Below are 27,978 nucleotides of genomic sequence, written 5' to 3'. Positions count from 1 at the left end.
ACATTTGAACCCAGATTCTCTTAAAGTCTGCCAATTTTCTATAACACCATACTGACACTGGGGACAAATTTATTGATTAAATGTTACAATTTTCTTTTAGTTCTTTGTTAGATCTCTCTAGGTAAATAAATATAAAGAACAGCCAGATGGTAGTTTATTCACACTCAATATAATTTATCCATGGATACATCCTTCTTTGGCAAGTTGGGATTGAGGGCAAAGATGAGAGGAACCATAAAACAAATGGCCATTTCTTCTTTTTTTCATCATCTTCTCACCTCTAGTGGAGGTGTTATGAAAAATGCACTATGTACTGGGTATGGTGTTGCACGCCTATAATCCAAGTGATTTGGGAAGCTGAGGAAGGAGAATTGCAAATTTGAGGCCAGCCTGGGTACTCAGTGAGATGCTGTCCAAAAAAAAAAAAGTGTGTATATCAGGGAGCTGGGGATGTAGCTCAGTGATATAGTGCCTGGTACTGGGGGGTGGGGGGAATGGGGTAAGGAAGAATATGTACTAACTGGGTCTGTCTAGAGGGAAAGGCAAACAACCACATACCCATGAATGAAATCCCACCTGACTTCAAAGACTCTTGGGATACAAAGTATTCAGAATATTGGAGGGCACTGAAGGAAAGTGGCAGGGCTGATACCAGACAAGTTTCTCAAAAGATGAATTGTCAGGACCAAGGGTTGGTCCAGAGTTTGCAAATAGCTCAACATTTTTGTTTTCTGTTGTGGTACTGGGCTTGAACCCAGAGCCCTACACAAGCTGGGCAAGTACTCTACCACTGAGATACACCCCTAGCCCTTTTTATATTTTATATTGAGTCAGGGTCTTACTAAATTGCTCAAGATTAGCTCAATATTACCATCCTCCTGCCTCAACCTCCTGAGTAGCTGGGATTACAGGTGTCTGCTGGAAATGGCTCAATATTTAGAGAAAATGTAGAAAGGATAGCAACTCCTTTAAGTTAAAATAAACACTCTCTACACACTGACTTAGAAGCACAACAAAATACTCAGCTCGAATAAATAATGGGAAATCCAATCCTTTTTAAAAAGCTTCTGGACAGGTCCAATAAGTCTTCCATAATGAAAAACATACACACACATGCAAGCACACAGCTTAAATGTCTACTCACCATAATTCAGTGTCACCCAGATCTTCCACAGGGGTAGTAGACAATTGGAGCACATTAGATAAAGAAAAGGGAAGGCATGGTACAGGTGATTAACAATAATACAGCAGGTGCCAGGTACTTTGAGCTCAGAAGGATGGAGTGTAACCACCATTCTCTTCTATCACTGAGCTTAGAGCCATAACAATGATACTACAACACATGAGTTTCCAGTGTTGAAGAACAACTTTCTTATTTCTGGAGTTTCAAGAAATTGCGGAGTCCCAAGATGAAGTTTTTTGGTGTTGAGAGATCAAACCCAGGGCCTCACTCATGCCAGGCAAGTGCTCTAACACTTAGCCATATGCCCAGCTCCAAGATGATTTTCGATAAAATCAACCCACAGCACTGATACCATGGACAGACGGCACACAGCTTAGATTTCACTATTTTGTATAACAGACTGTGAGCCAGATTTTATTATTGCTACAATTTCTCACAATCTGGGAACATGTGTGTCTAACCATTTTTTCATGTAATACTTAGTTGTTAAAAAAAATCATGCAAATCTGGAATGATCTCCTCCTTATTTTATTTACACTGCACTAATTCACCCCTTTCAAATGCATAGCTTCTAATAGGAAGAGTTAGAGGCATGGGTACCACAAATTGTGGTTTAACAATGTACAGGCACTATATCTGTTTATCCAGTTGTACCTGAAATCTGCTGATACCCCAAACCAGCTACACTAAAGCAAACTCTGGGGGGGTGGGCGCATCTAGATGGGAATATATAACAACATATATTAGAGCCTAACAGGATATTTGGGTTGTGCTTTTGGCCAGCTGACTGGCACATGGAAAAAGTATATAAAGCCCATATCTAACTACAGATCTTCAAGTTTATCATCATGGCACAAGTTCACAAAGATGCATAACTGGGAGAAATGAGCAACTGCAGTGTAATACTATGTAAAATCAAGTCAACCATTCTGCAGCTTCCTGGCTGTCTCTTTTTATGACCAGAAATACTTAAAAAGGAAACCTCAAGTGTGCTGAGGTAATTATCAGAACATTTGGGTACCTCTGTTCCTGAATATCAAGTATTAGGGCTCATCTCCACAATCCCGTTTTGCAATAAGCACATAGAGCAACTCAAGATAGACTCCTCATTAGATGCTGAACTCCTAAGTTCAAGGGGGTGGGTGGGCTCTAGATTATCCAGGGCTGAGCTGCTCTATGAAGGGTCAAACTTTACAACTCTTAAGTCTTATCCTGGTTCTGGGTACATTTCAGTTCTGCTCCAAGTCCACTTTGCTCCAATTCAGCGATGACAGACATATATTTGAATTCATTTGGTCTGAGGTTAAAGGTCTCCACTAAACCATAGGTCTCTTTCCGATCAGTGCCATAGAAGAGCTGGACTTGGTTGGCGATGCACTGTGCCTCAGCAACATTCTGAAAGGTAAAAAGAATTATAAGGTCTCTCCTTGTACAGGGCCACAAAACTCTGAGTCTGAGTTCTGTGGTAGTTGGGAGCTCTTAGGAATCACTGCTTCCGAAAGCTCTAACTCTGATTTCCCAAGCCTTGGTTAGGTGTTCCTACTCCATAAAACCAAATCGTCCTATGTTTATTACTATAAAAGTATTTATCACACTGTATTATATTTGTCCTTTTCCCCGCTCTTTCTGTCTTGCCTAATACAAATTCCTCTAAGATATAGACCAGGACTTGTTTTATATTTCTGCACACAGTGACATCTGGTGAATGTTTGCTGAATAAACTAATGCATATGTTCACAATTTCCTTCTACATTCAATTTCTAAATAACTGTTAAATATAACTACAAGGGAAAAAAAGAGCAAGGATTACCCAGGTCTGAGAACTACTTTGTAAGTACTAAGTTCTTGACTAACCAGACTTATACTTGAATAAAATCTGTTACTGATACCACCTCAGTGTGAAAAATAATGCGAAAGCTAGTTGTGATAGTTTCAAATAAAATGTGTCCACAAATTGTAAGATACTTCTCCCTTTGGTGGAGCATTTCATTAAGGGAGGGTGCACTCAGTGACTTGCTGCTAACAAACAGACTAAGATGAAATGATATGGAAGGATTATTGCTATTAAGACATAAGAGATTATAGCTCTGTCTTGGTTCACTCACCCTTGGGAAAGCCAGCTACCATAAGGACATTCAAGTAGCCCTATGGAGAACCCAATGTGGTAAGGAACAAGGTTTCTGCCAACAGCCATGTGAGTGGGGCCAGAAGTGAATCAATCCTTAAGTTCAATCTGCCTTTGATGACTACAGTCCTAGCCAACATCCTAACCTCATGAGACTTTGAGCCAGAATTACCCTGCGAAGCTGCTCCTGAATTCCTGCCCTAAAGAACTATGAGGCAATAAAGGTTTGCTGTTTTAAGCCACTAAGTTTTGAAGTAATTTGTTATGTAGCCATTTATAACCAATCTACCAGCAAAACCCCAGAAAAAGAAAAGGTTATTTTCTCTAAAGGCAGAGCAGGGACACAGTGAGCACAGGACTGTGGGGCAAGGGCCACACCCTCAAAACCTCACAAAAGAATTACCTCAAATGATTCTGACTTTTATTTCTACACATTCTGCAGTTCTAGTTCACCAGAGGCACTTATTTATCATCATGATGTTCATACGGCCAAAATCAAGCCCCAAAAGATACTGGAAAATTCCCATAAAAACTGACTGTTCAAAGTGTGATGTGTCTAGCTACTGAATGATGAAGATGAGTTTATAAATACTGTAGGCTGTGCTTCACCTCTATTCCCTCCCTGGGACTTTTAGGTAATTTCTCATTAGGCATTAATCTCTGAGACTGGATCTTCAATCAAAATCCTTTTCCCAAAAACCTAGCTATGTAAAATTAATAGAATTTTAAAGTTGGAAGGAGCCTCAGAGATCATCCAGTTCTCATTTAATAGGCCAGGAAACCAAAGTAGATGGGGTTCAGGGACAAGGCCAAGGTCATGTAGTTGGCCAGTGGCAGAATTGAATAATACCCAAGGGTGAGTGATCCAAGACAGAGCTATAATCTCTTATGTCTTAATAGCAATAATCCTTCCATATCATTTCAATACATTTCCCTACATTTCACTCCACTACGTTTCTGATAATTAAGATTATGATAGAGGCCACTAACTTTACTTCATCAATTTACCTTTCTTAAATTCAAACGTGCATCAGATGCAAACCCTAAAGTAAATGCGCTGCCACATGAGGCAGTTACTACCATTTTCTGAGCCCCAGAGTGGTAGGAATTCTGATATCAATCTTTTATTTGAGGTGGGATGGTGAAGGCAGGGGCAAATTTAGCTGTGTTCATTCTAGAACAGTGCTATCCAAAATATTCTGTAGAATCTTAAGGATTCTGTGGAGGTGCCTCAGGTCCCTTCCTCTCAGTTTTAGCTGTTATTTCCTGGGATTTTACATAAGATTTTGTTTGGATAAAGGGTTCCTCCCGCCACTTTAAAAAAAAGTTTAAATGGTGTATAGGGAGGTAGGTTATAGGGAGAGAGGTAGACACCTCTCTTTCTCTCCTGGAGGGTTATGGAAAGCATCCCTTACTCCTTATTCACTCAGCCTTTTATTCTCTTGATTTTCAACATAAAACATTGGGGTTTCTTCCCTTTCCAACACCCACAAAGATAAATATACTAACTCCTTGTGATGCTCAATAAGAAGGTATTATTAACAGACTTGATTTTTTTTCTCTTTCAATTTTTTTTGTATCTGTTATGATTTGGATCTGGAATTGTCCTTCTAAAAAAATTCATGTTTTGAAAGTCTGGTTCCCAATGCAGTAAGGTTCAGAGATAGGGCTTTTATGAAAAGATTGGATTATGAGAGATGTAAGCTCATCAGTGGATTAATCCATTTGGTGGATTAATAATTTCAATGGACTACTAGGTGGTAAATGTAGTCAGGTGGGGTGTGGCTGGAAGAAGCAGATCATTGAAGGTTGTGCCTCTGGGGACTATATCTTGTTCCTGGCTCCTTGTTCTCTCTTTCTGCTTCCCAACTGCCATGATCTTCTGCTTTACTTCAGGCTCAAAGGAATGGAGTTGGCTAAACATGACTGAATCCTCTGAAACTGTCAGCTAAAATAAAATTTTCCTCCTCTAAATTATCCTTGTTAGGTATTCTGATCACAGCAACAAAAGGCTGACTAACACAATACATATTTACAATCAAAGTACCAAGTCCTGCCCATATTTTTCCCTCTCCATTTCTGCAGTCTTTTTCTCTCTTCCACCTTTACTAGTACTGCTCTAGTTCAGATCTGCACTATCTCTGGCCCAGACTATTCCAAATGTCTTCTAAATGATCACACTGACTAACTAGAACTGCAGAATGTTTAGGAAGCAAATAATTAAGGTTAGTGGTCTTAAAACCTAACTCTTCATCGGTTACTCTATATTAAACCCTTTAATAACTCTTTTCATGCCTTTAGGATAAGGCCAAACTTCTAAATACAGTCCTACAAACCTCCTTAAAAAATATGTATTTTATATATATATATATATATATATATATATATATATAAATATATACATATTATGTATGTATGTATGTATGTATATGTATCCCAAATGGCTTGGGATACATATACATACATACATACATACATAATATATGTATATTAACATTTACTTATGTTATTTTCTCAGTTGGTAACACCTCCCTTTCCCTGTCCCTCCTCTAGGAAGCTTTCTCACTTTGGGCTAGGCACATTGCCCCATCCCTGACCCCACTTCTGAACCCTATATAGCACCAACTGCATTCCAATAAAATCATCTAATGATACAGATGTGGAGTCAAACAAGGTTATGTTTTTAAAATATATTACTAACTTTTTAGCATGAAGGTCACTTCAGAAGAAACCTCTAGTTTTTACATATTTCTATTCATCTGAGATTAATGCTTTACTATACTTGGAAATGCTGTACCTAAGGTGCACTTTTCATGTTCCAGTATATATGGGACCATACATGCATATTACATTTCTAGGTTTCCCTTCTCTATATCATGTAACTTTACAATAAATTCTAATGCATCTAGTTCTGTACTATACTGGAGCCTCATAGTCATTTATACAAGGCAATGAATGTTTCCTGGTATGTTGTCAAATATTATAAGGTCAAGAAACAAATTTCATGGTGATAAGAACTGTGTAGCAGTTTGAGACCACCAGAATGAGGTGGTATGGAACAATGGAAAAAAGGAACAATGCAGAAAAGGCCTCCTCTGACCTCTAGAATCCTCTTTAAATATAATCAAATGCTGTGCTTTTACTGAAGACCAGAAAATATAGCACACTCTATCACATTTCCATGGTCAAATCAAACTTTGTCATTATAGGTAACTGTATTCCCTCCAAATCTCAATGTGAAACATATGCACTTTGTCTACTATTTCCTATTTTTCTAATTCACTCCCAACTCCAACAATCTATAACCCCACAATTCTCACTGTTTCAAACTTTCCTTATCTATTCACTTCCCCTTTACTCAGCTTTCATTCCTTGGTCAATAATTATAATCATTCCTTTGCATCTATCTTTAACTTCCTGACCCCTCAATCACTTATTATACTACTTGGTCAAACCATACCCCTAGTTAAATTCAACTTTATCTCTGTGCCCTACCTATACAAAAATTCACTCTTCTTATTATGCTGTCATACCATGGGCAGGCAAACACTTCCATGAATAGTATATATTTTAGACTCTGTACATCATAGAATCTTTAACTATTCTATTCTGCTGTAGAACAAAAGCAGCCAAAGATAGTATGTAAACGAATGTACGTGGCTATGTTGCAATAAAACTTCTATTTATGGATGTTAAAATTTGAATTTCATATGCTTTTCACATATAATGAAATTTCTCTCTCTCTCTCTCTTTAACCTAATTAAAGATGTAGAAAACATTAGTAACTCATGGGCCTTATGAAAACAGCCTGTGGGTTGGATATAGTCCACAGTCTGTAACTTGCTGATCAATCCTAGACAATTTCATACTTTCTCTTTTTGACTCAAATGTCTAACATCTATTTTTCCATGCTTACTCTCAGTGATGGGCTTTCTTTTCTCTGAGCAATGGGGCAAGCACTTCTATAAGCTACTATTATCTCTATCCATTTAACTCTGTGTCCTTATACCCTGACTTCTCTCTGTTAATATGCTTCTGGCAAGAATCAAACCCTCATTCTCAGACTTGTCCACTCAAAAATATCACTCTTTCCCTCTTTGCCTTGTATTATCAATATTCCCCTCTCTATTGGATGTTTTCCATTAGCATATAAATGTTATTTATCCCATATTCAGAACAAAATACATTCCCACTTCTCTTCCTCTAGCTAGTGCTCCACTCTTTCCTTCGCTTAAGAGTTATTAATGTTTTCTCTTTCTAATTTCTCTTCCCATCCTCTCTTAAATCTATTCCAATCATGCTTGTATCATTATACCATTCCTTTGAAACTGCTCTCATAAATGTTCCCCCAAATCTCCATATTTGTTAAATCTAATAAATTCTCAGTCCTCATCTCATTTGTCCTATAAGCAAGTGAGATTTGGCCAATTATGCAATCCCTATGGCTTGAAACATTTTTCTCTTGGCTTTTATAGCATTCTACCATCTTAATTTTCCTTCTGCCTCACAACTGTTCCTTCTTAATCTTCTTTGCTGATACTTCTTCATCTCTCCAGGACTCAAGTTGTTAGACTTCTTCTCTATCTTCACTTATTTCTTTGGTGATTTCATTCAGTCTTGTGGCTTTAAGTACAATTTGTGTGTTGACAATCCCATATTTGTATCTGTAGCCTGAACCTCTCCCCTGAATATCATACTCATATATCTAACTGCCTACTACTTGGAGATCTAATAGGTATCTCAGATTCAACATGTCTAGAAGTGAGCTCCTGATTTTTCTTCCAAACCTATTACTTCTGAAATCTTGTCTATCTCAGTTAATGGCAAATCTGCATTTCTAGAAAGGATTTTAGGTGCCTTCCAGTTGAGTATGATGTGCAGAAGATTTATGAGGAAGGAAGAATGGGAAAAATGGAACTGGACAGTGTTATGAATAAAAATCAGGGAATTAATTAATGCTACTGTGATATATTAGCTGAATAACACTGTCCTTCTCACTATGCATCTGCTAAGAGAAAGAGAGACAGGGAAAATAAGTGAATGTTGTAATGAAGAATCTCAGGGTAAAGAGGCTCTAAAGTGTCACTATATTGAGGACACCCTGAACTATTTCTGTCAGATACTGAGATTGAAATGAGCAAGAACTAGACAAAGAAGTTGTATAGTAATCATAAAACTACTTCTTGTATTGTGCAGTGAGAACACAATGGACATTACTAGCTGTGAGCATGAACGTAGTCAGTGCTCTATCCTGGTGATTCCAAGTGGAAAAGGAAATCATGTATATAATGAAGGTTACATATGTGAGAAGTGTAGAGGAAGATAAAAGAGAGAACTATTCTAGACTTTCAGCTCTTCTCTACACTTCAGGAAGCCATTTATTTGTCCACCATATCTCTTACCTGAAATTCTTACGGTCAGATGTGTCTTGGATTCAGAATTACTTTATAAAGGTAATAGGTACAGATAATATGGAAATATGGATTATACAACTCCCCACAGAAAATACACTTAGTATTTCCCTAATAAAATGTGTAATATTCTATGTCAAGTGGGACTAATAGGACTATAAATGGCCTCATCTCAGTTTAAATGAACATTTACCTCCCAAATGAATTTAAGCCGAGTATAGTTTGTTTATTTTGGTATCAGGGATTGAACCAAGGAGTACTTAACCACCAAGCCACATCCCCAGCCCTTATTTATATTTTATTTAGAGACAAGGTCTCGCTACGTTGCTTAGGGCCTCACTAAGTTGCTGAGGCTGGCTTTGAACTCACAACCCTCCTGCCTCAGTGTCCCAAGCTGCTGGGAAGGTCAAGTAAGGTTTGTGACCAAATGAGTATTAGGAAATGATTTTCAGGGGCTGGGGCTGTGGCTTAGAGGTAGAGCACTCGCCTACCATGCGTGAAGCACCCGGTTCGATCCTCAGCACCACATAAAAATAAAATAAAGATATTGTGTCCACCTATCACTAAAAAATAAATATTTTAAAAAAAGGAAAATTATTTTCAGAGCCTATGGATTTCAGAGTTGTGAAAAGATGATTGAGGATGTGTTGTAGCTTCAAATAGCAAAAGTGTGAGCAAGATCAAATTATTTTCAACTTTGTAAATAAGAAACAAATTAGGGAAATACTAAGAGTGTTTTCTGTGGGGAGTTGTATAATCCATAGTTCCACATTATCTGTACCTATTACCTTTAGGTCTCTAGAATTTTACCTCTCATGAACTTTCACAGAAGAGTAACACCTTCAGAACCACTAAGTAAATTCAAAGAGGTAAATGTTGATTCTTACCAGAAAAGTGGAATCCATTTCTGCTGTCATCAGTACTAGGCCCTTTTCTTCCTTAAGTTCAGGGTAGTGATATAAAATCAGTTGGCTGGCTGCAGTGTCCCCCCGGGTCTGCAAGAAGAATACTTATCAAGCTCAATAAGGTACCACCACAACAAACTGCAATTTCAAAGCAATAGAGAGTCTGGAGGAAATTCTGGTTCTTAAAAGCCCCTTGGGTGGCTAGTGAGTTGGACGACTGGTATGTGGGGGCAAGGTCAGACTTACAAAGGCACAGTGAAACTGACAGTTTGCAGGATGTTATTTGTGTCTTCAATTGGAAAAGATTTGGCTTTTTTCCCAGAAAATGTTTATAGAAGGCAGTGAATCCTTCATTGTGACTATACATTTAAAACCAAAATGGCACAAGCAGCTACCAAAAGTTCTAAAGAAAGCAATATGCCTGTGTAATTCTCACTTTTATGGACTAGTTCATTTCATAGCTAAAATCTACTCTCCTTGGCTGTCTCTGAAGATGGAGTAAGCTGCAACAAAAGCTAGAGATATAGTCCAGATTTGTAGTGTACAGTTTTAAAATATAATCTGGTTAGGGAAGGGAGGAGGGAAAAAGTATGAGAACATCATAATTTCACTAGGAAGTATCTGTGAGCTACCTTGCTCAGCAAAATATCGACTTTTGTTTAAAAGATTCAAATGCTTTGAATCTAATGTTTGGGAATAAACAAAAAAAGGAAGCAAACAAAATGACATTCATTAAATGGAAAATATTAATCTAGCACCTCAGAAGGTGCTGACTTGGTTAATACAAAATACAAAAGACACAGAACCTTCCTCAGTGGGCTTATAGCTTGGATTAAAAAGATAACATCCTAACTTAGCCATATTTGTTAAGTGGGGCACATGCAGTAAGAGCTATTGAGGTCTGGGGAAAAGACAAAAGAGAGCCAGATATAGTAAGAAAAAGTAATCTAAGGTCTTTTCTCTAATTTCTTGACATTAAGTGGAGCCTAGAAAAATAGCCCAACATTCAAAGTATGATAGTTCAGCAGTGCCATAACAAATAATGCTGGGAGTTAATAAATATTCTGTGCCCCAAACCTCAGAAAGGGCTTCTAGTCCCAACAACGAGCAGGCCTTTCTTCCTACCCTTTTGCTTGGTAGGGCACAAGCCACCTACCTGAATATTTATAAGTGCAGTGAAGTGGAGTTCAGTACCTGTCCATTGTCCTACAAAGAACTCATAACCTTCCCTTCTTGGTAGTGCACACAGAAACTGGGAAAAAAATACACAAGGAGACAATTAAATAAAAGAAGCCATTTGCTCTAGGTCCATCCACTTGCATCTATTACCCCATTTTTATCAATACTTGTTTTTTAAAACATTTTAGAATTATGAAATTCATATGACAATATAACACTTTTCAGCTCACTTAAGAAATAAAGCATTAGAGATATAATTTGAGGATCCCTTTGCATGCCATTCCAATCCCATTCTAGAGTTTACATTCAGTCCTGTATCTATCTATCATTCCCTTCTGTTTTTATATTTTTAATACATATGTGTAAATCTATAAGCAAAATATACTATTTGAGCATTCAAAAACTTTAAATCTTATCAAACTGTATATATCCTCTTATAACTTGCTTTTTTTTTTATAAGACACTGATGGACCTTTATTTTATTAATTTATTTATATGTGATACTGAGAATTGAACCCAGTGCCTCACACATGCTAGGCAAGTGCTGTACCACTGAGCCACAACCCATAACTTCCTTTCTTGAATTCATATTAGGCTTCTGAGACTAATATATGTTGATAAATATAATCCTTTAATTTTTCACTATTGTATGCAATTCTACTACAAACATTTTTCACGATTTATTCATCTATTTTTTTCTTAATGAACATTTGGGTCTTTTTCAATTTCTAAGTTTACTAATGGTATTGAAATAACTTGTTCGAATTGCTATAAAATCATTTAATAATACTGGCACATGACTTTAGATTAAATACCAAGAAATTATTAGTTTTATGCCCAGGATGCTTAGAATTGAAGATGAGCAGTAGAGAATGGTGCCAGAATAAAATAAAGTCCAATAGATACTAGTCACAGAGTTGTTTTCTTACTGGCAACTACTCAGGCTCTGATTCATTACTATTAAATATCTGAGACAACCTTGGTGGCTATTTGATATTCTTTATTAGGGGGAAATAAGCTTATGGAGTTTTATTTAGGCATATTTGAAGTATAATAAATTATATACATTTGAAGCACATATTATACATTTAATATTTGTATTAAAATTTGATTTGTTCTATTACTTGCATACTGTGAAACCATTACTATAATCAACTTAATGAACATGTCTATGGTCTCTAAAAGTTTTTCTGTATCCTTTTGTAATTCATACCTCCCCATCCCCTACTGTCCCTATGCAATCACTGATTTGCTTTCTGTGACTTTAGATCAGTCTATATTTTAGAATTTGTATAAATGGTAGCATGGAATATGTCCTTTATCAGGGAAGGTTGGCTTCTTTCACTCAGCATTATTGTTTTGTGATCTATCCATGCTGTTCTATGTATTCATTCATTTTTATTGCTGAAGATTATTGTGTGTATAGGTGCAGATGTATGTTTTTTCTCTCTCCCCCCTCATATTTCTATGCACTTGTGACTCACATTTGGATTATTTCTATTATTTAGTTATTATGAACTGAGCTATTTGAACATTCATGAATAGGTCAGTATATGACTGCTTTTAGTTTTTTCGGAAAAATATCTAGGAATAGAATGTCTAGTTAATATGGTAGGTGTGGGCTTACACTTAAAGAAATTATTTTCTAACATGGTTGTACCATTTTATACAATCAATAGCAGTATATGAGAGTTCCAGTTGTTCCGTATCTTCACCAACACTTGGCATCATCAGTCTTTTTAATTTCAATTATTCTAGTGGTATCTTATTAAGGTTTTAATTTGCATTCTCATAATAACTAATGAGAATTCAATGAGAACTAATAAGCATCTTTTCAGCTGCTTATCTGTCACTTCACTCCTTAGGTAAAACATCTATTCAAATCTCTTGTCCATTTTTTTAATTGCATTGTCTGTCCTCTTTATTATTGTAATAAGAGTTTTTAACATAACTTGGGTTGCTTCCACCATTTTATTATTTTGATAAGTGCTGTTAAGAATATAAGTGTACAAGTGTACAAATATTTTACTTTTGATGAAACCTAATCTAATGATTTGTTTTCTTTTGTAGTTTGTGCTTTTCATGGCATAATTAAGAAATCTCTGCTCAACTAAACCTATGACTTCCTCTTTTATTTTTCTTCCATTAGTTTTTATTTATGTCTACAACCTATTTTGAATCAACTTTTATGTAGTATGAGATAACAGTAGAGGTTCATTTTCTTTTCATATGGCTATCCAATCATTTTAGCACCTTTGTTGAAACCATCCTTTTCCTATTTAATTATTCTGCCATTTTTCTTGAAAAACAACTAACCTGAAATAAATTGGTCTATTTCTGGACTCTATCCTGTTCCACTGATTTCTATGTCTATTTATGCTAATACTACAATTTTTTTGGTACTGAGGATTAAACCCAGTGGTGTTTTACCAGAGCCACATCCCCAGCCCTTTTTAATTTTTTATTTCGAGACAGGTTCTAAGTTGCTTAGGGCCTCGCTAAGTTGTTCAGGCTAGTCTCAAACTTGCAATTATTTTGCCTCAGCCTCCCAAGTCACTGAGATTATAAGCATGTGCCACTATGCCCAGCTCTATACTGTTTTTAGTACTATACCAAAGCCTATTGAGATTTTGACTGGAATTGTATTTAACCTAGAGATCAATTTGGAGAGAACTGACATCTTAACAATATTGAGTCATCCAATCCAAGAACATGACATATCTCTCCTTTTACTTAGATTTTTTTTGTGTGTATGTGTGGTGCTGGGGATTAAGGCAAGCACTCTACCAACTGAGCTATATCTCCAGCTTTAAATAATTCTTTATTTTTTGTCAGCAATGTTTGGAAAAAAAATTGAAAAATCCTAGAAATTATTACCAATAGTAGCCCAGCTGTAAAGTCAGCTACCCATTCTCTTTCCCTGGAACCTTCTGAAAGCTCATTATTTTAGCAACAACCTCAAAAATAGGCACATATTACCAGAATAGCATGGCCAAAACTACAAAGAAAATTGCCAGTAAATTAGGAACTTGAGAGAGGTTGCAAAGATCAAGGTCTCAGGTACCTTGCACTTACCCTAATAGATGAAGACCAACATCAGAAAGGCCTGATATGTGGCAGAGAGCTAAAAATCCCATGGCTTATTGGGTAAAACCCACATTATTTTGTAAGGCTATAAATATCACTTATCAGTACAATTAATATGTGGGCATCTTTGTTAAATAAACAGTACACCATAACAAGTGAGAGTATGGAATATGATGGAATGGGTTGGAAAACACCTTTCTTGGCAGTACTGCTAAGCAATCCTTACGTGGTCACCAAAAACTTACTGTTGGACAGGACTGCGCCCGGTTCCAGATCAAATCAAACTTCTCTTTCTGTAAGTCAGAAAAGAGTAAATTAGTTCACAAACAGGGAAACACAAAAGACCACAGTCACAATTAAATTCACCAAGATTGGATTCTAGAACTATCAACAACTAAAACAATCTTTTAAGTTTCATAATTTATAAATCACTCTTGTAACAGAAAGACAAGAGAAGTCAGATGTGTGCTTTGCTGTTCATTATCAGAATTAAGAGTGAAAATAATGCTTCAACTCTCCAGGGAACTCACTAAGTCAGTCCAAGGGAGAGCTGAGAAGGTTTGCTCAAACACTAACTTGGTATAAGAAATCTAAAATATAATGAAAAGTACAGATTGTTTTGACTGTTGAACTCATGAAGGGTATAGCTGTATATGTATATGAGGCTAAAAAATAGAACAAAGCAAAAACTGATAGTGATACCCTCATACATAACAACCAAAAGGTCTGGCTTTATCCTTCTATCTGTTTTCTTCCTTATTCTTACACTTATTCGTGTAAGCAAGTATATATTTTATGCGTGATATAATTAAGCTTAATCTAAGCCACTTCCTCTTCAGAGAAGAAAAAGAACATTGAAGAACTAGCTGATAACCCAGTATTTAAAATGTTTTCCTGTCAGCAGAAGGGCATTAAACTAGAGAAGCCAACAGCATCCCTTTCCAGTCACAGACCTTAATGGTCAAGCCAGTGACAATCTCTAAGACAGAAATTTCAAGAGGGAAAAAACCAAGAAAATGCTATTTGCTAAGGGAAAATGCCACAGAAAGACTAGGAGGAAGCTCCAAGTCAACTTGGGTATGTTATTTATAGATAAGAAGTGAAGAAAGCTATGCTAGAGGCTATGTCTTAAATTCCAACAGCCGGGTTGAAAACATCAAAAAGAAATAAAAGACATCTGGAAATTACTCAGCAACATGAACTTATACCATGCTCCCTTGTCAGAGACTTAACTCAGAGACATTTCTAAACCAGAAAGAGGGAAAACAAAAGCCATAAATATACCATATGGAGCTTCCAATCTTTGGCGCTTAAGGCATAATAAAAACCCTCAGAGCTGTAAAATCCAAGTTCTCAAGAGGCCATAAACACAAGAAAAGTTAAGGCAACTGCCGGCTAAGGTTAGAGCACTGACCTTCATACTGTAACACTTTCATTTCCCGTCCAAACTACTTACAGGAATAACTGCATAGACTGTATCTTTTGCTGCAAAATACTGCTGCCAAATCTGTATAGAAAAAAAGGGGTAAATTTGTGATATGTGGGTAATCTTTTCAACCTATGCCAAGAAATGGTGATAATTTTCATTTGCTCAGAATAATATTCTACTTAATAGCAAAGAGGAAAAACCCACTATAGTGCTTTTATAACTAATATATAATTACAAAGATGATTTAATGCCACACACTCCTCTAAATGATTAAATTCTAATTCTTACTAACAAATTCTGCCAGAGAAATAGATTCTATGACCTTTGAAATCACTCCTTTCAAGATGTGCCTTGTGATCCTCTTTTGAGATCCTTTTTTTTTTTTTTTTTTGGTATCTTCTTTCTTTCCTCCCCAAATCCTCATCTCTCCAGACAACTGTGGGCCTGTTACTGATAGCCAGAACATCAGTTATTCAGAGTACAGGATCTGGAGTCAGGAGGACATGGATGTAGATTCCAGTTCCAATCATTTACTAGCTGTGCTACCTTGGGTAAATCACTGAAACTCCCTAAATAACATCAATAAAATAGCAATAATATCAACCTCACAGGATTGTTGTGAAGACTAGCTGAACTAATACAGGTTTGTGCTTCGCACAAAGTAAACACTAAAAGTAATGCTAGCCTTTATTAGCTAATTTTGCCATGTTATAGGCAGCTTCCTACTTCCTGAAAGTCTTTCATATAAGGAAGAGATCAAATTTTCTAGGTGACTTTGGTATAGATAAGACAGAAGCTGACTCTCATGATGCAAATACCAAAGTGTAGGGAATACAAATTTATATAATGAAATTACAAAATTAGAAAATAAGGAAAAGAAAAATATGCCCATAGTCTTACTACCAGAAAAGAATCACTATTGTTATTTTTGATATATGTTTCTAGCATATCTTAAGAATATTTTTTCTGTTATAATATAAATAGATATAATATATATGCAATACTGTCTTTGTTTTTTTTAATCCCCTCTATATCACATACATGCTCTGTGTTTATATTTTTCATTACTATTATTTTTATTGTTTTCCAGCTTTTTATGTTATTGGCTCTCACTGGAAAAGCCTTCCTCTCTATCTCTGACCCCCCAATCTTTCCTGTTCTCTGAAGCTGAGAACAACTACGTTTTTCCACGTAGTCTCACTTGGTCATTTCAATCAGATGAAATGAAATAAGGCAGGAGGAGATAACAGACACATTCTATACACAAAATGACAACATTAACCAGGGCACAGAAGTCAAGAAGGGCATCAGAACCAAGGAGACCTCTGAGTGAGCACATGTTGAAGAATGGGTCATCCTTTCCTAAAATTGCTCTGCTCTGTCAATATTCCCATAAAATATATGGCCCCAGAACGATGGCTCAGTGGTAAAGTACTTACCTAGCATGTGCAAGGCCCTGGGTTTGATCCCTGGCACCACATAAACACACACAAACACATACACACACACAAGTCCCAACTGAAGATACTAATCAAAGTGTGATCTAGCTTACCAAAATATAGAGCACAAAAAACCCCACTACTTCCTAGAACCTAAGCAAACCACTCAACTAATGCAGCCTAACATTGCCTTTTCTTTCTTCTTTCTCTCTCTCTCTCTCTCTTTTTTTTTTTTTTGGTGCTTGGGATTGAACCCAGGGCTTTGTGCATGTAAGGCAAGCACTCTACCAACTGAGCTATATCCCCAGGCCAGACTTCTTAATTTAAGGATAGCATATTCTGATCATTTTGATTTAATTTATGATATTAGCAAAGTTTATGAATGAACACTGAAATTTATTAAACTAATAGATATTTCCTAACTTGGCTGGCCTTCACTACTCAAAAATTATTTCAATGAACACAAATTTGTATTTACATTTATAGGTCTAAATGATAACTCTATGATCAGGCCTCCTAGACCTGGTTTTCTTGCTCCGAAGTGACATGTATGGTGCCCAAGTTCCACTGGCACTCCTTCCCAAAGTCATAGCCTGATGTCCCCCTGAGACTTTGCATACGTCTCTATTAACAGAAACTGAATCTTGTGCTGGTTTTATTTGTTTTTATGTTTGTCCCTCCACTAAACTTATTGAGAATAGGAAATTTTGTTTGGTACAGGATCTGGAGTCAGGAGGACATGGATGTAGATTCTAGCTCCAATCCCATGTTCCACTTGCACTCCTTGGTAAAATAAATGATATAACATCCAAAGGAAATGCATTACAACTCTAAGTGAATATGATGCAAAGTCAAACAGACATGGATTTGAGTTCCAGCTCCCTCAACTATAAATTGAGACTGACAACACCTTCTTCACAGAGTGGTCATAAAAATTTAATTAAATAATGCATATGAAGCACTAGGGATAATACCTGACAGATATGTTACTTTTATTATTATTTTGATAAATAGTACATATACCTAAAATGAAATTCAAGAAATGCCAAAAAATAGCTTTTTCTATAGTCTCATTAGAAAAGAACCAGACATAAAAAGGTAACTGGCAATGAAAATCAAGGCATATACAATGACCAAATAGGCAGGATAGATGAGGAGTGTTTGAAGGAAGGAGTTCAAGAAGTTTCTTGCAGAAGGTTCTGGAATCATGGAAGATTATGAATGTCAAAAAAAAAAAAAAAGAAACAAAAAGAAATGAGAAGTTACTTAACATCTGTAAGCAGGTTCCCAACATAATATTTTTATTCATTTAAGAACTATAGCCCTTACTCAGTACTAGGCATTGTTCTAAGTACTTTATAAATATTAATTCATTTAATTCTCAACTCTTTGAATGTATGTACTGTTATCTCTGCTTTAAAATAGAGAAACTAAGACTCAAAAAGGTAACTAACTTGTCCATGTCAGACAATTAGGAGGTGGTCAAGCTAGGACTTAAAACTGGCAATCTATGTTTTAACCAGTATGCTATGCTTCCCTATAAGGCAAGCAGGACTCAGCTGGTGAGAATATGATATGTAGAGGGGGGAGAAATGGGAACAGGAAACCTACTGGAAAGATAATATAGTAATCCAGGTATAGGGTATTTTTGGTTTTAAATTAGATGTAGGCAACAGGAATGAAAAAGGGAAAATACAAGTTGGTTAGTTATATGAGAGCAAGACCAAGAAAGACAAGTTTATGCCACTGTTCATGTAATTCATCACTTTTGCCTCATATAACTACTTTTTCATTTTGACTAAAAAGAGGTATCAGAAAATGTATGCTCTTTCTACTCTCAGATTTGGTTCACAGAACACATTTTCATGGAGTATGCCAATTCATTTTCATTCATTACCTGTTTTATTTCTTCTGCAGTTTTGTCTTTCACCATCTCAATGTTTAAGATTGAACTGAGAGTCTTGAAAGAGAAAATAAAAAGCAATTAACTCCTACAATAAAAACAATAATAATAAACCCCCCTCCCCACAGCTTGATTCTGTAGGAATTCTTGTAGGAAACAACCTATTGGCACATAGAAACAGAGATTCAATAAGTATAGAAAAAGTATATGAAAATCTATATATGCTCAGAGACAGTGAGTCCCCAGCCCACACAGTTTTTCATAGTTCTTTTCCTGGGGGCTATCTATTAGGTCACCATGTTCATGCTTCACTCTCACCAATGAGTTCTATAGAACTTTGCAGCTGTTAAAATGAGAAAGGTGGCTGTTATTTTTAATGTAACTGCTCTTTTACCAGAGATGGTTCCTTATGTGCAAATTAAGTGACAGACTAAATATGTTTTTATTTGATTATTAAAACTACTTCCTAAAGAAAGGAAGGATGTTACTATGTTTCCTTCAAATTTTCTCCAGAACCTATACTTGAACTAGGGTCAAGGATACAAAAATTCATAGAAATATTTCTCATCTCTAGGTGAAAAATCATCTTATACAAAATCACTTAACCACAGTAAATATGTTCAATTTTTTAGCCTCTTGATATAAAATGTCTCCTATGACTTTAGATTTGGATCTTTATATTTAATTAGAAACCTACCTTGTCCTTAGTGAATCCTCTGCTTATAGACTGTTTCCCCAAGGTATCTGTCTGAAATACATGATGAGACAGGATATCAATCTATGCTTTATTCATAGGAAAAAGGAAATCCATTTAGCTAAAGTGCACAAGCTCATTAAATAATTTTGCACTTAAGAACTCACTTCTTTCCACTCTTTATAACAACTGTACACATTACTCTAAGAGTTCCTGTTCATGAAACAACTTGTCCCTGACTAAGACTTTGAGATGCAGAGATGAGAAAAGATTTGTCAGTAACCATTATCAGCTAGTACTGAGAGTTCATTCTATACTTGCCACTATGAATATGAGGGATTCCTTTGCAGAATTTGGTCTGCTTGGGTTTTCTGTGATTGGCTCTTTCAACTATTTCACACTGAGCTGCAGAAAAGATGAAAATATAAAGATATTTTTTTAAGACTGCTTCTCATTTCCGATGGCAGGTGTCCTTAGTAGACTAGAGTCTTTCTGAGTACTCAGTCTTTTTCTTTTTCATGGTGCTGGGGATTGAACCCAGGGCCTTGTGCATGTGAAGCAGGCACTCTACCAACTGAGCTATATCCCAAGTTCTCCCTTCTTTTTTTTAGTAGTAGGAATTGAACCTGGGGGCCTCATACATGATAGGCAAGTTGAGTACTCAGTCTCAACGGTCTTTCCATTAAATTAGACTCCCTCTCAAAAAGGCAAAAAACAACTGAAAGTGATTATTTTATCTCCTGGCTTACTAGCTTTGACAGAAGCTATACACTAGAAATCCTAGTTCGAGTTGTTGTTGATATAGGAATGCTGGTGGATGGCTGATAGTTCTGAATCTTCTATTCAGTCTCTAAGTTTAAGACTATGACTTTCAAAGGTAAGGAGTACAGCCTATACATAGGATTTTGAAGCTAAAAAATACTTTTTCTACATAAGACCTAGCTTTTGTCACTCTATGATTTAATGAATCCAAACCTTTCAAAAATTATATATATAGAACCTGGACCCACAAAAGAGAGAGAAATCTGGTATAGGAGCTAGGATTATGGCTCAGTGGTAGAGCATTTGCCTAGCACATGTGAGGCCCTGGGATCAATCCTTGGTACCACATAAAAATAAATAAGTAAGTAAATAAATAAAGGTATTGTGTCCATCTATAACTAGAAATATTTTTTTTAAAAAAACCTAATGCAGAAAAATCCATTATACAAAAATATAGTCTTGTCTTTTGGTCATATATTAGTGGCATCCTAAAGTAGCTGCTTCTTCATATGTAAGCATACTAAAAAGGAGTAGTTCTTACTACTCATTCCCAGGTATACCATGAAAACAAAACAAACAAAACACCCATTTTCCCTGAGATGGATACTTTTGAGTCTGGGGAAGAATTTTTTTGTCATACTAATTGATTATATGGTTACCATCAGCCTTCCTTTGTCTAGCTAGATAAGGAAGATATATAGTAAGTGAATATTTACCTAATAGTTGCAATAATTAAAATTAAGTACTTATTCTGTATCTTATCATTATATAGTTAATTTTTAAGTGTGCTTACAAAAAAAGGTGCAAAGAGGTTTCCTATATAACATTGAAAGTTTGCAATACAGTAATATTTCCAAGAGCTTCTGACTGGTAATCTTGCTACTATAAACATTTATTACAGGAAATATATTTCTTACTATAGGTCATGGTCAAAGAGGTTGAAAAATACTGCATTAGATTAATTTTCCTATATACAGCTTTCCTCATACTTTCCAGCCAGCTTTGATTCCTTGTTTAAGGATAATAATGGCTAATATGTACTAAATACTTCTTATGGATTACATATTAAGTACTTACTGTGTGCTAGGGACTATGCTAAAAAGTTTTGCATAATATCTCACAACTCTGTAAGGTAGGTACTGTTATTATTCCTTTATCACAGAGAAGCAAACTGAGACATGGAGAACTTGTATAAGTTGCTTGGAGAGTCACCCAGATAGTAGGTAGAAGAGCTAAGATTCAGTTCCTGAAATCTGGCTCCAGAGCCCATCCTCTTACCAAGTAAGTTGTCTATCTCCACTTCCAAAACCCAATCCTCACTTGGAGGTTAATGACTAACCTATTTCTTTAGTCTTTACATTTCTCTCTGCTCAAGGCTAGGGGCATCCTTTGGATACACAGCTCTTGCTGGACTGACCTGAGGCAAAATACTTCACTGTTTCCTAAAATCCTTTACTTTCAAAAGTCTTCCTCTATTTAACCTAGTTCCTTAACAAGGGGTGGGAGTGGAGTATGAATGGGCAATAGTTGGACATCAGCAATCTAAATCCAGCTTGCCAACTGTTTTAGTAAATAATTTTTGTTTTTTGGTGGGGTGGGGGGCACTGGGAATTGAATATAGGTCTTATGCATGCTAGGCAAGTGCTCTCTACTACTGAGTTACACCCCCAGTCCTATAAATAAAATTCGACTAGAACATAACCACACACTCATTCATTTACTTACTGTCTGCTTTTGTAGTATAATAGCAGAACTGAGTAGTTGCAACAGAGACCATATGGCCTACCAAGCCTAAAATATTTACTATTGGGTCTTTTACAGAAAATGTTTAATGATCCCCGTTCTATTTCAAAGTTCCCCTTTCTCCTCTTGGCTTAATTCAAATCCTCTAGCCTTATGGTTTGGATCTGAAATGTCTTCCAAAGGCTCACGTATTAAAGCCTTGGTCCCCACTGCAGTAATGTCCAGAGTTGGGGCTTTGGGGAAGTGATTGGATCATGAGGACTCTGATCTTATCAATGGATTAATTCATTGATGGATTCATAATCTGATGGCATTATTGCAAAGTGGTGGAAACTATAGAAGATGAGACCTTGGGGGCATGCTCCTGGGGACTATATCTTGTTTCCAGCTCCTTTCTTTCTGCCATTTCCTCTCCTATACCCTTCCATCATGATATTTTGCCTCACCTCAGGCCCAAAGCATTGGAGCCAGCAGACCATGGACTGAAACTTCTGAAACCACGAATCAAATTAAACATTTTTTACTTTATGTTGATTTTCTCAGGTGTTTTATCAGAGATGAAAAGCTGACTAACACACCCAAACTCTTCCTATCCTGGATCAAGTCCTACCTTCCCTGAGAAATTTTCCCTGATTCCTTCAGTCCAGTGTTGTTTACACCTTGCCTTCACCATTAGCCTGCTCGTGCTGGGAGCAGGGAGCTATCTTTTTCATCCCTCTGTATCTCCACCATGACCACACTATGTTGCCCTGAAACAGCAGGTTAAACATATATGGTTGAAGACTGAGTAGAGAGAGGCTATGTTCAGATTATCTAGTTAACCCATCAAGGAGCCCACTTCAAGGGTAAGGGTTGTAGGGTATAGGGAGGGGTACTGGTAAGCCAATAGCATAAAAAGGGGCAGGTCTTACCTTCTCCATACACTTGATAAAATCACCTTGTCGTGAATGCCCCACTGGCTGCTTTCGAAACTCACCGCGCTTCTCTAATCGAGACTCAAAAGCAGCTGGGTCAGACCTGATCAAAGATAAAACAACATAAACCACCTGGGTTGCTCTGGATTTTGAAATAATAAAGCATTGTGTTCCATCTCAACAGAGAAAGGACACAGGAATTCAGAGAGGCTGAAGTATTTGTCTGGACTGGGCACAGGCCTGAAAGTCAAGAAAGTAGAAAAACAAATCCAGCCACGTGACTATTATTAATCCTTAAGGGGCTAGCAAAACATTTTTTTTTTTTCTCCTGCAGGCTACTTCCCAGGCAAATACAGGGACTGGTCTCTAAGATATTGACACTCTAGTGACAAAGAATCCTCAGGATGGAAAGTGTATTTTGAGGTCATTTTACTGGGTCATCTCCGCAGGAAGGAATCCTATAGCACATCTATGTAGTGTCTAAGCTTTTATTGAACATATTTAGTTCTTTGATATCTCCTCAGGTTAAACATCAGTTTTATTCAGATCTGGGTAACTCAAAGAACTCAATTATCCTATTTTGCAGAAGATTTAGCATCTGAGGGTTTCCCTGACCTGTTTTCCAAAGAACCTGCATATAGAATATGAGAAATTGTCTTTTATGTTAAAATGGGGCTGATCTTCAGGCTTGAAGTCTAGTTTTGGGCTGCCATCCTTGTTAAGAATTCTTCAGGCTGTGGGTCTGATGGTGGGATATTTGACAAAGATATTATCCAGGGACTCTCTAGCTCCTTGATTGTAAGGACTGTAGTGTTATGGGTGAAATCTATAGGAACCAGGGACATCTTGGCTACCCCCCGGTAGACCTTCCCAGTCAAGGCATTATACGGAGCCCCTCTCCCATAAAATTCATTTCTGGAGGTGAGATCAAATATCACTCCCTTCACTGACATGTAGATAGGCAGATCTTCTTCCTTACCTCTGGAAGGACTGTGTCAGTCCTACTAATGGCCACAGACACCTGGGTCATGGTAAGCCCATAGAGAGGAGAGGCATCCTGGGCCTTAGGGATAGAGAAATAAATAAGACAGAGTCCCTACCTCAAGGAGCTTACTATCCAGTGGGAGAGACAGACATGTAAATAAGTATATAAGAATGCTACAGGTATTGTCATGAAAATTTGTTCAAATATCCCCGAATGACTGAGGTGGTTTCATGCTCTATACTTTTGATTATGTTAGTCTCCCCCTTATCTGGAATTTCTCATTTCTCTCTTCCAATTGTATGCATGAGTGCTAGACCATAGTACTCAAAGGAATTTTAGGTAATAAATAAGGCTAAAGAGAACAACAGATATTAGGGTGTGAAGTCAGTGTGGCACCTTGGAAAGCTTACTCTTCAGGAAATAACAGTCTGTGTAAATGTTGATGGAATGATCTGGTAGGGAAGGAGAGCAAAACCATTATTTGTTCATGAGTTCAGAATGAGTGGGAGCTGTGGGCTGGGGTTGTAGCTCAGTGTCAGAGTGCTTGCCTAGCATGAGTGAGGCACTGGGTTCAATTCTTAGCACCACATATAAATGAATAAAACAAAGGTCCATCGACAACAAAAAAAAAACAAACTTAAAAAAAAGAATGAATGGGAGATGTTAGGCTTGTATCATCTGAATGTGAGTGGACAACTCTTCAGATGCTTGTGCATTAAGGGATAAAAGAAAAAATTGGAAAGGAATGTAGGTCAGGGAAAAGTTTCTGAAATGACAAATACTTGAAAATATCTAAATGCAGAGGGCAAAATCACTCCATTCATTTATTCCATTGTTGTTTCAAAAATCGAGAAAGATCAAGATAATAGCAGTGAGATCGAAACAGACCCCCTTTGAAATTAAAAGCAACTTCCTGATCATTGCTTTTCTGCATCCTGAATCTCCTCATGCTTGAGGACAGAGGCTAAGGAAGACTGACATATACTCTGGCTAAGCACAGATTAATCTACATATTATACCACCAGGCTTTTGTTTCTACAAATGCAACTGCTTCTGTGGAACCAGTGGAAAGCAATCTAGCTACTTTTCCCTGGTTTAAACAAACTACATAAAATTTCTTTTTCTATTGTTTGCCTATTTCCTATGCAGGCAGGTGGTGAAATGCAGGTAGCTGGGATCCAGGCAGGCTTCCTGGCTTGGCTGCCATAACAAGATGGACTGAGTTGGAAACTACTCTGCCAAAGTCTCTCCTAAGTCTTTCCACCTTTGGTCTCTTTCAGCTGGCTCTTTCTTTCAAATTCTTCAGGCTCTTCTGTGCTCCTTAGCTTCCCAAATCCCTTCTAATCTCTAGGTCCTTCCCTATAAAAGTGTTGGGAACCCTGGATTCAGTCAAATTCCAACCAGCTGGGTAGCCTTTGGTAAGTTTCTTCCTCTCTCTGGTCTTCAGTTTCCTTAACATGAGAGAGTTTGACAGATGAAACAACTGTGACAACACTGGTCTTTGTGGCACTTCTCCCTCCCATAACCTCCTTCCCATGCAGTTTAGGGCCCTAAATGAGGAGCCTGGGAATCCAAACTTTGGGCCAGGCCTCTGCTGACTCAATATGTGACCTTGAGCAAAAAAAGTCCCTTCTCTGGAAGGCTTCATTTTCCCATTTCTACAATGAAAATAGATCTCTCTCATCTGACTCACAGGGTTGTCAAAAAGTCCCCCTTAGCGTTCTGACAACTAAAAATAAAGACAACTGTGGAAAGAGCCAGGGCTTTTCAGAAACTAAATAGCTGTGAGATCTTAGGCCAGTGCTCTAGTCTCTCCAACCCTCGATACACTATCTTCACAGTGGGGACTGCACTAGTGCCCACCACGCGCGGAATCTCTGGCCACGGCCAAGTACCAGCACCCCCCATCCCCCCCCCCCCTCGCTAGCCGGCCGGGGCGCACCTGCGCAGCTGCTGAATCTTGTCTCGGTAGCGGTCGTAGAAGGGGTTGGCCTCGAGCTCGGCCCCGACCTCACTGCCCTCCGCGCCCCCAGAAGGCCGGCCTGAGCCGAGGCGCATAGGGAAAGCGCGCAGCTGTGAGGGTGAAACGAACCCAAGGCTCAGGGCGCGGCTCCGCACCGTGCACAGGCCTCGGTAGAGCCCGGCCACCTGCAGGACAGCTGGGCCCGCGCCACCAGCAGCCATCACCATAGCCGCCATGGCCGACCCCGTCTCCTCCTCTTCAGGAGAGTCGGCCCCCGGCCCGCGCGTCCCCTCCATCGTCCTCCGGGTCTGCGGCGCTCGCGCTACACCAAGGTGGTTCCGCGCGCCCCAGGTTCCGGGTTCAGGAGATACGCTAGGCGAAACGGGGAAGAGGGTAAAGAGTTGGGGACGGGGGGCTCGCCGCTCCAGCCCTGCCTGTCCGCCCTGCGTGTGCCTCGTCCCGCCTCCTCCCGGGAGCCGACCAGGACTCACGCCCTCCCTTTCGAGACCAGCAGTCTCTGCGCACCAGTCGTCCTCTGGGGAGCTGGTGGAGCCTTAGGGTCCTCACGGAGCTTGCTCCTTTTAAAATTCACTTGGCACTCCTTTAGCAAGCTTCAAAGGTTGTTTCTCCAATCCTCTTCACAGCTGCTGCTTCTCTTTACTAAGGCTTCTAGGTGTAGTAAGCTTTATCTGATTCATATCCTTTGAGGCAGACATTATTTTCATTTTACAGACGAGGAAACTGAGGCTGAGGGTCTAATATTAACTTCTCCAAGTTTTACCCGAGAGATGACCTTTTCAATATGGCAGCTGCTTCCAAAGCCTTGTTTCCTAATTGCAGAGCCAGCCAAACTGAACTACTTCCCAGAGTCATCAGGAATTGACTTTGAAAAGTCTTTAGGCTCTTTTTGGATCCTGGAATGCATTCTTCCTCAACCCAGATGCCACTATCTTTTTCACCTCTGGAACCAAGTGTGAACTCTTAAGGTCAGGGACAGTTACAGCCAAATCTGTCTCACCTGCTCCCAGCATGAATGGACTCTCTGTCAAGCAGTCTTTGGTTTGCATTGTGTGGAAGTCTTGCCTAGGTCTTATCTGACTGAAACCTCTCCTGAGGCAGAGATGGAGCCTCAAACTCTGCTCAGTTGAACCTATATGTATGAAGATCCACCCTGCTCTATGCTAGGAGCAATGTAGTAGAGGATTAGTAAGTACATCTAGGTACTATGCTGTTACTGGCTCAGGATCATTGCACTTGTCCTCTCTGCATAGATCCACACTTGCTGCCTCATTATCATCTAGGGCTTAGTTTCCATGTCAGCACCTCAAAGGAACCTTTATTGATGAATCTTCTCTTCTTTTTTTTTTTTTAACCTTATTTTGCCCTCTTATTTTACCCTACTTTATTCTCTTCATAGCAGTTATCACCATCTGAAATTCTTAGATTCTTGTTTACATTAACTTGAGGTGCTTACATTCCAGGGGAGTGAGACAGACAATAAATAAATGTTAGGTAATGATATGTGCTATGCTGAAAAACAAAGCAGTTTAAGAGAAATGGAGATAAGGGGGACACCCAAGCAGAAACAAAGGAAACGAGGGAATGATCTCTATGGATATCTGACAGAACAGCTTTCCAGGAAGGGGGAATAGCAAGGGCAAATACCCTGAAGCAGGAGCATATGTCCCCTGCTTGTGGAACAACAAGGAGGTTTTCTATGTGAATGAGTGAAGGGGACGGCAGTAAAAATGAGTCTAAGGAGGTATGGGAGTGGTTGGTTAGATTGCTCAGGGATTTGGAGGACTTGGTCAAGGATTGTGGTTTTAAATCTGAGTGAGATGGGAATTCACTGTGTATTTGAGCAGAGTAACATGATCTATTCTTAAAAGGATCATTCTGGCTACTGTTAAAGTTGGAAGTAACTAAATGGTGCCAAGGAGCCGAGCCAGGACAACCTATTGGGAAGCTGACCTAGGCTTGATTAGGAAATGGCTTTCTAACTGAGCTGGTCATAAATGAAGCAAGCTGCCTCAGCTCGGTAAGCAAGTTCCTGAGTCAAATGAACTCTGGGGGATTAGTTGCTGAGTTAGGGAAGTTCTGTCCTCAGTAGTCGAGTATCTGATGGAAGTTGGATTAGACAATGCTCCAAGTCTCTTCAAACTGGAGATGATGTGGTTCTGGGAAATCAAACTGAAAGGACTATTTGCCTCAAGAGTAGGGGAGTTGACTACCTGGGAGGATAAGGAGATGTTTAGT

At 38.1% G+C, this 27,978-nt stretch overlaps 1 protein-coding gene across 1 annotated transcript; it reads right to left on the bottom strand.

The window, feature by feature from the left end:
• Window positions 1-52: 52 nt before the first annotated feature.
• Atpaf1 (ATP synthase mitochondrial F1 complex assembly factor 1) lies at window positions 53-26,178 on the bottom strand. Its single transcript, XM_046469256.2, has 9 exons — window positions 25,702-26,178; window positions 22,772-22,877; window positions 19,359-19,409; window positions 18,656-18,718; window positions 15,347-15,397; window positions 14,136-14,183; window positions 10,781-10,876; window positions 9,607-9,714; window positions 53-2,578 (listed from the first exon to the last, which is right to left on the bottom strand). Exons 1-9 carry the CDS (start codon window positions 26,016-26,018, stop codon window positions 2,384-2,386), a joined length of 1,035 nt encoding a protein of 344 aa, XP_046325212.1. The 5' UTR covers window positions 26,019-26,178; the 3' UTR covers window positions 53-2,383.
• Between the last annotated feature and the right edge of the window lie 1,800 nt (window positions 26,179-27,978).

The sequence above is a fragment of the Marmota monax genome, unplaced genomic scaffold (assembly GCF_021218885.2).
Source record: "Marmota monax isolate L192 unplaced genomic scaffold, Marmota_monax_Labrador192_F-V1.1 WCK01_AAM20220418_F8-fsc00008, whole genome shotgun sequence".
NCBI classification, from domain to species: Eukaryota; Metazoa; Chordata; class Mammalia; order Rodentia; family Sciuridae; genus Marmota; species Marmota monax.
The sequence above is the reverse complement of the archived record's forward strand: the minus strand, read 5'-3'. Positions and strand labels throughout refer to the sequence as shown.

Excerpts from the sequence above, each read along its gene's own strand:
- Atpaf1 (XM_046469256.2), bottom strand. The coding sequence starts at position 26,018 with ATGGAGGGGACGCGCGGGCCGGGGGCCGACTCTCCTGAAGAGGAGGAG. Across the intron at positions 9,715-10,780 it reads CTGCACTTATAAATATTCAG|ACCCGGGGGGACACTGCAGC; the intron begins GTAGGTGGCTTG and ends TTCTTCTTGCAG. Across the intron at positions 2,579-9,606 it reads AAATGGATTCCACTTTTCTG|AATGTTGCTGAGGCACAGTG; the intron begins GTAAGAATCAAC and ends TTTACCTTTCAG.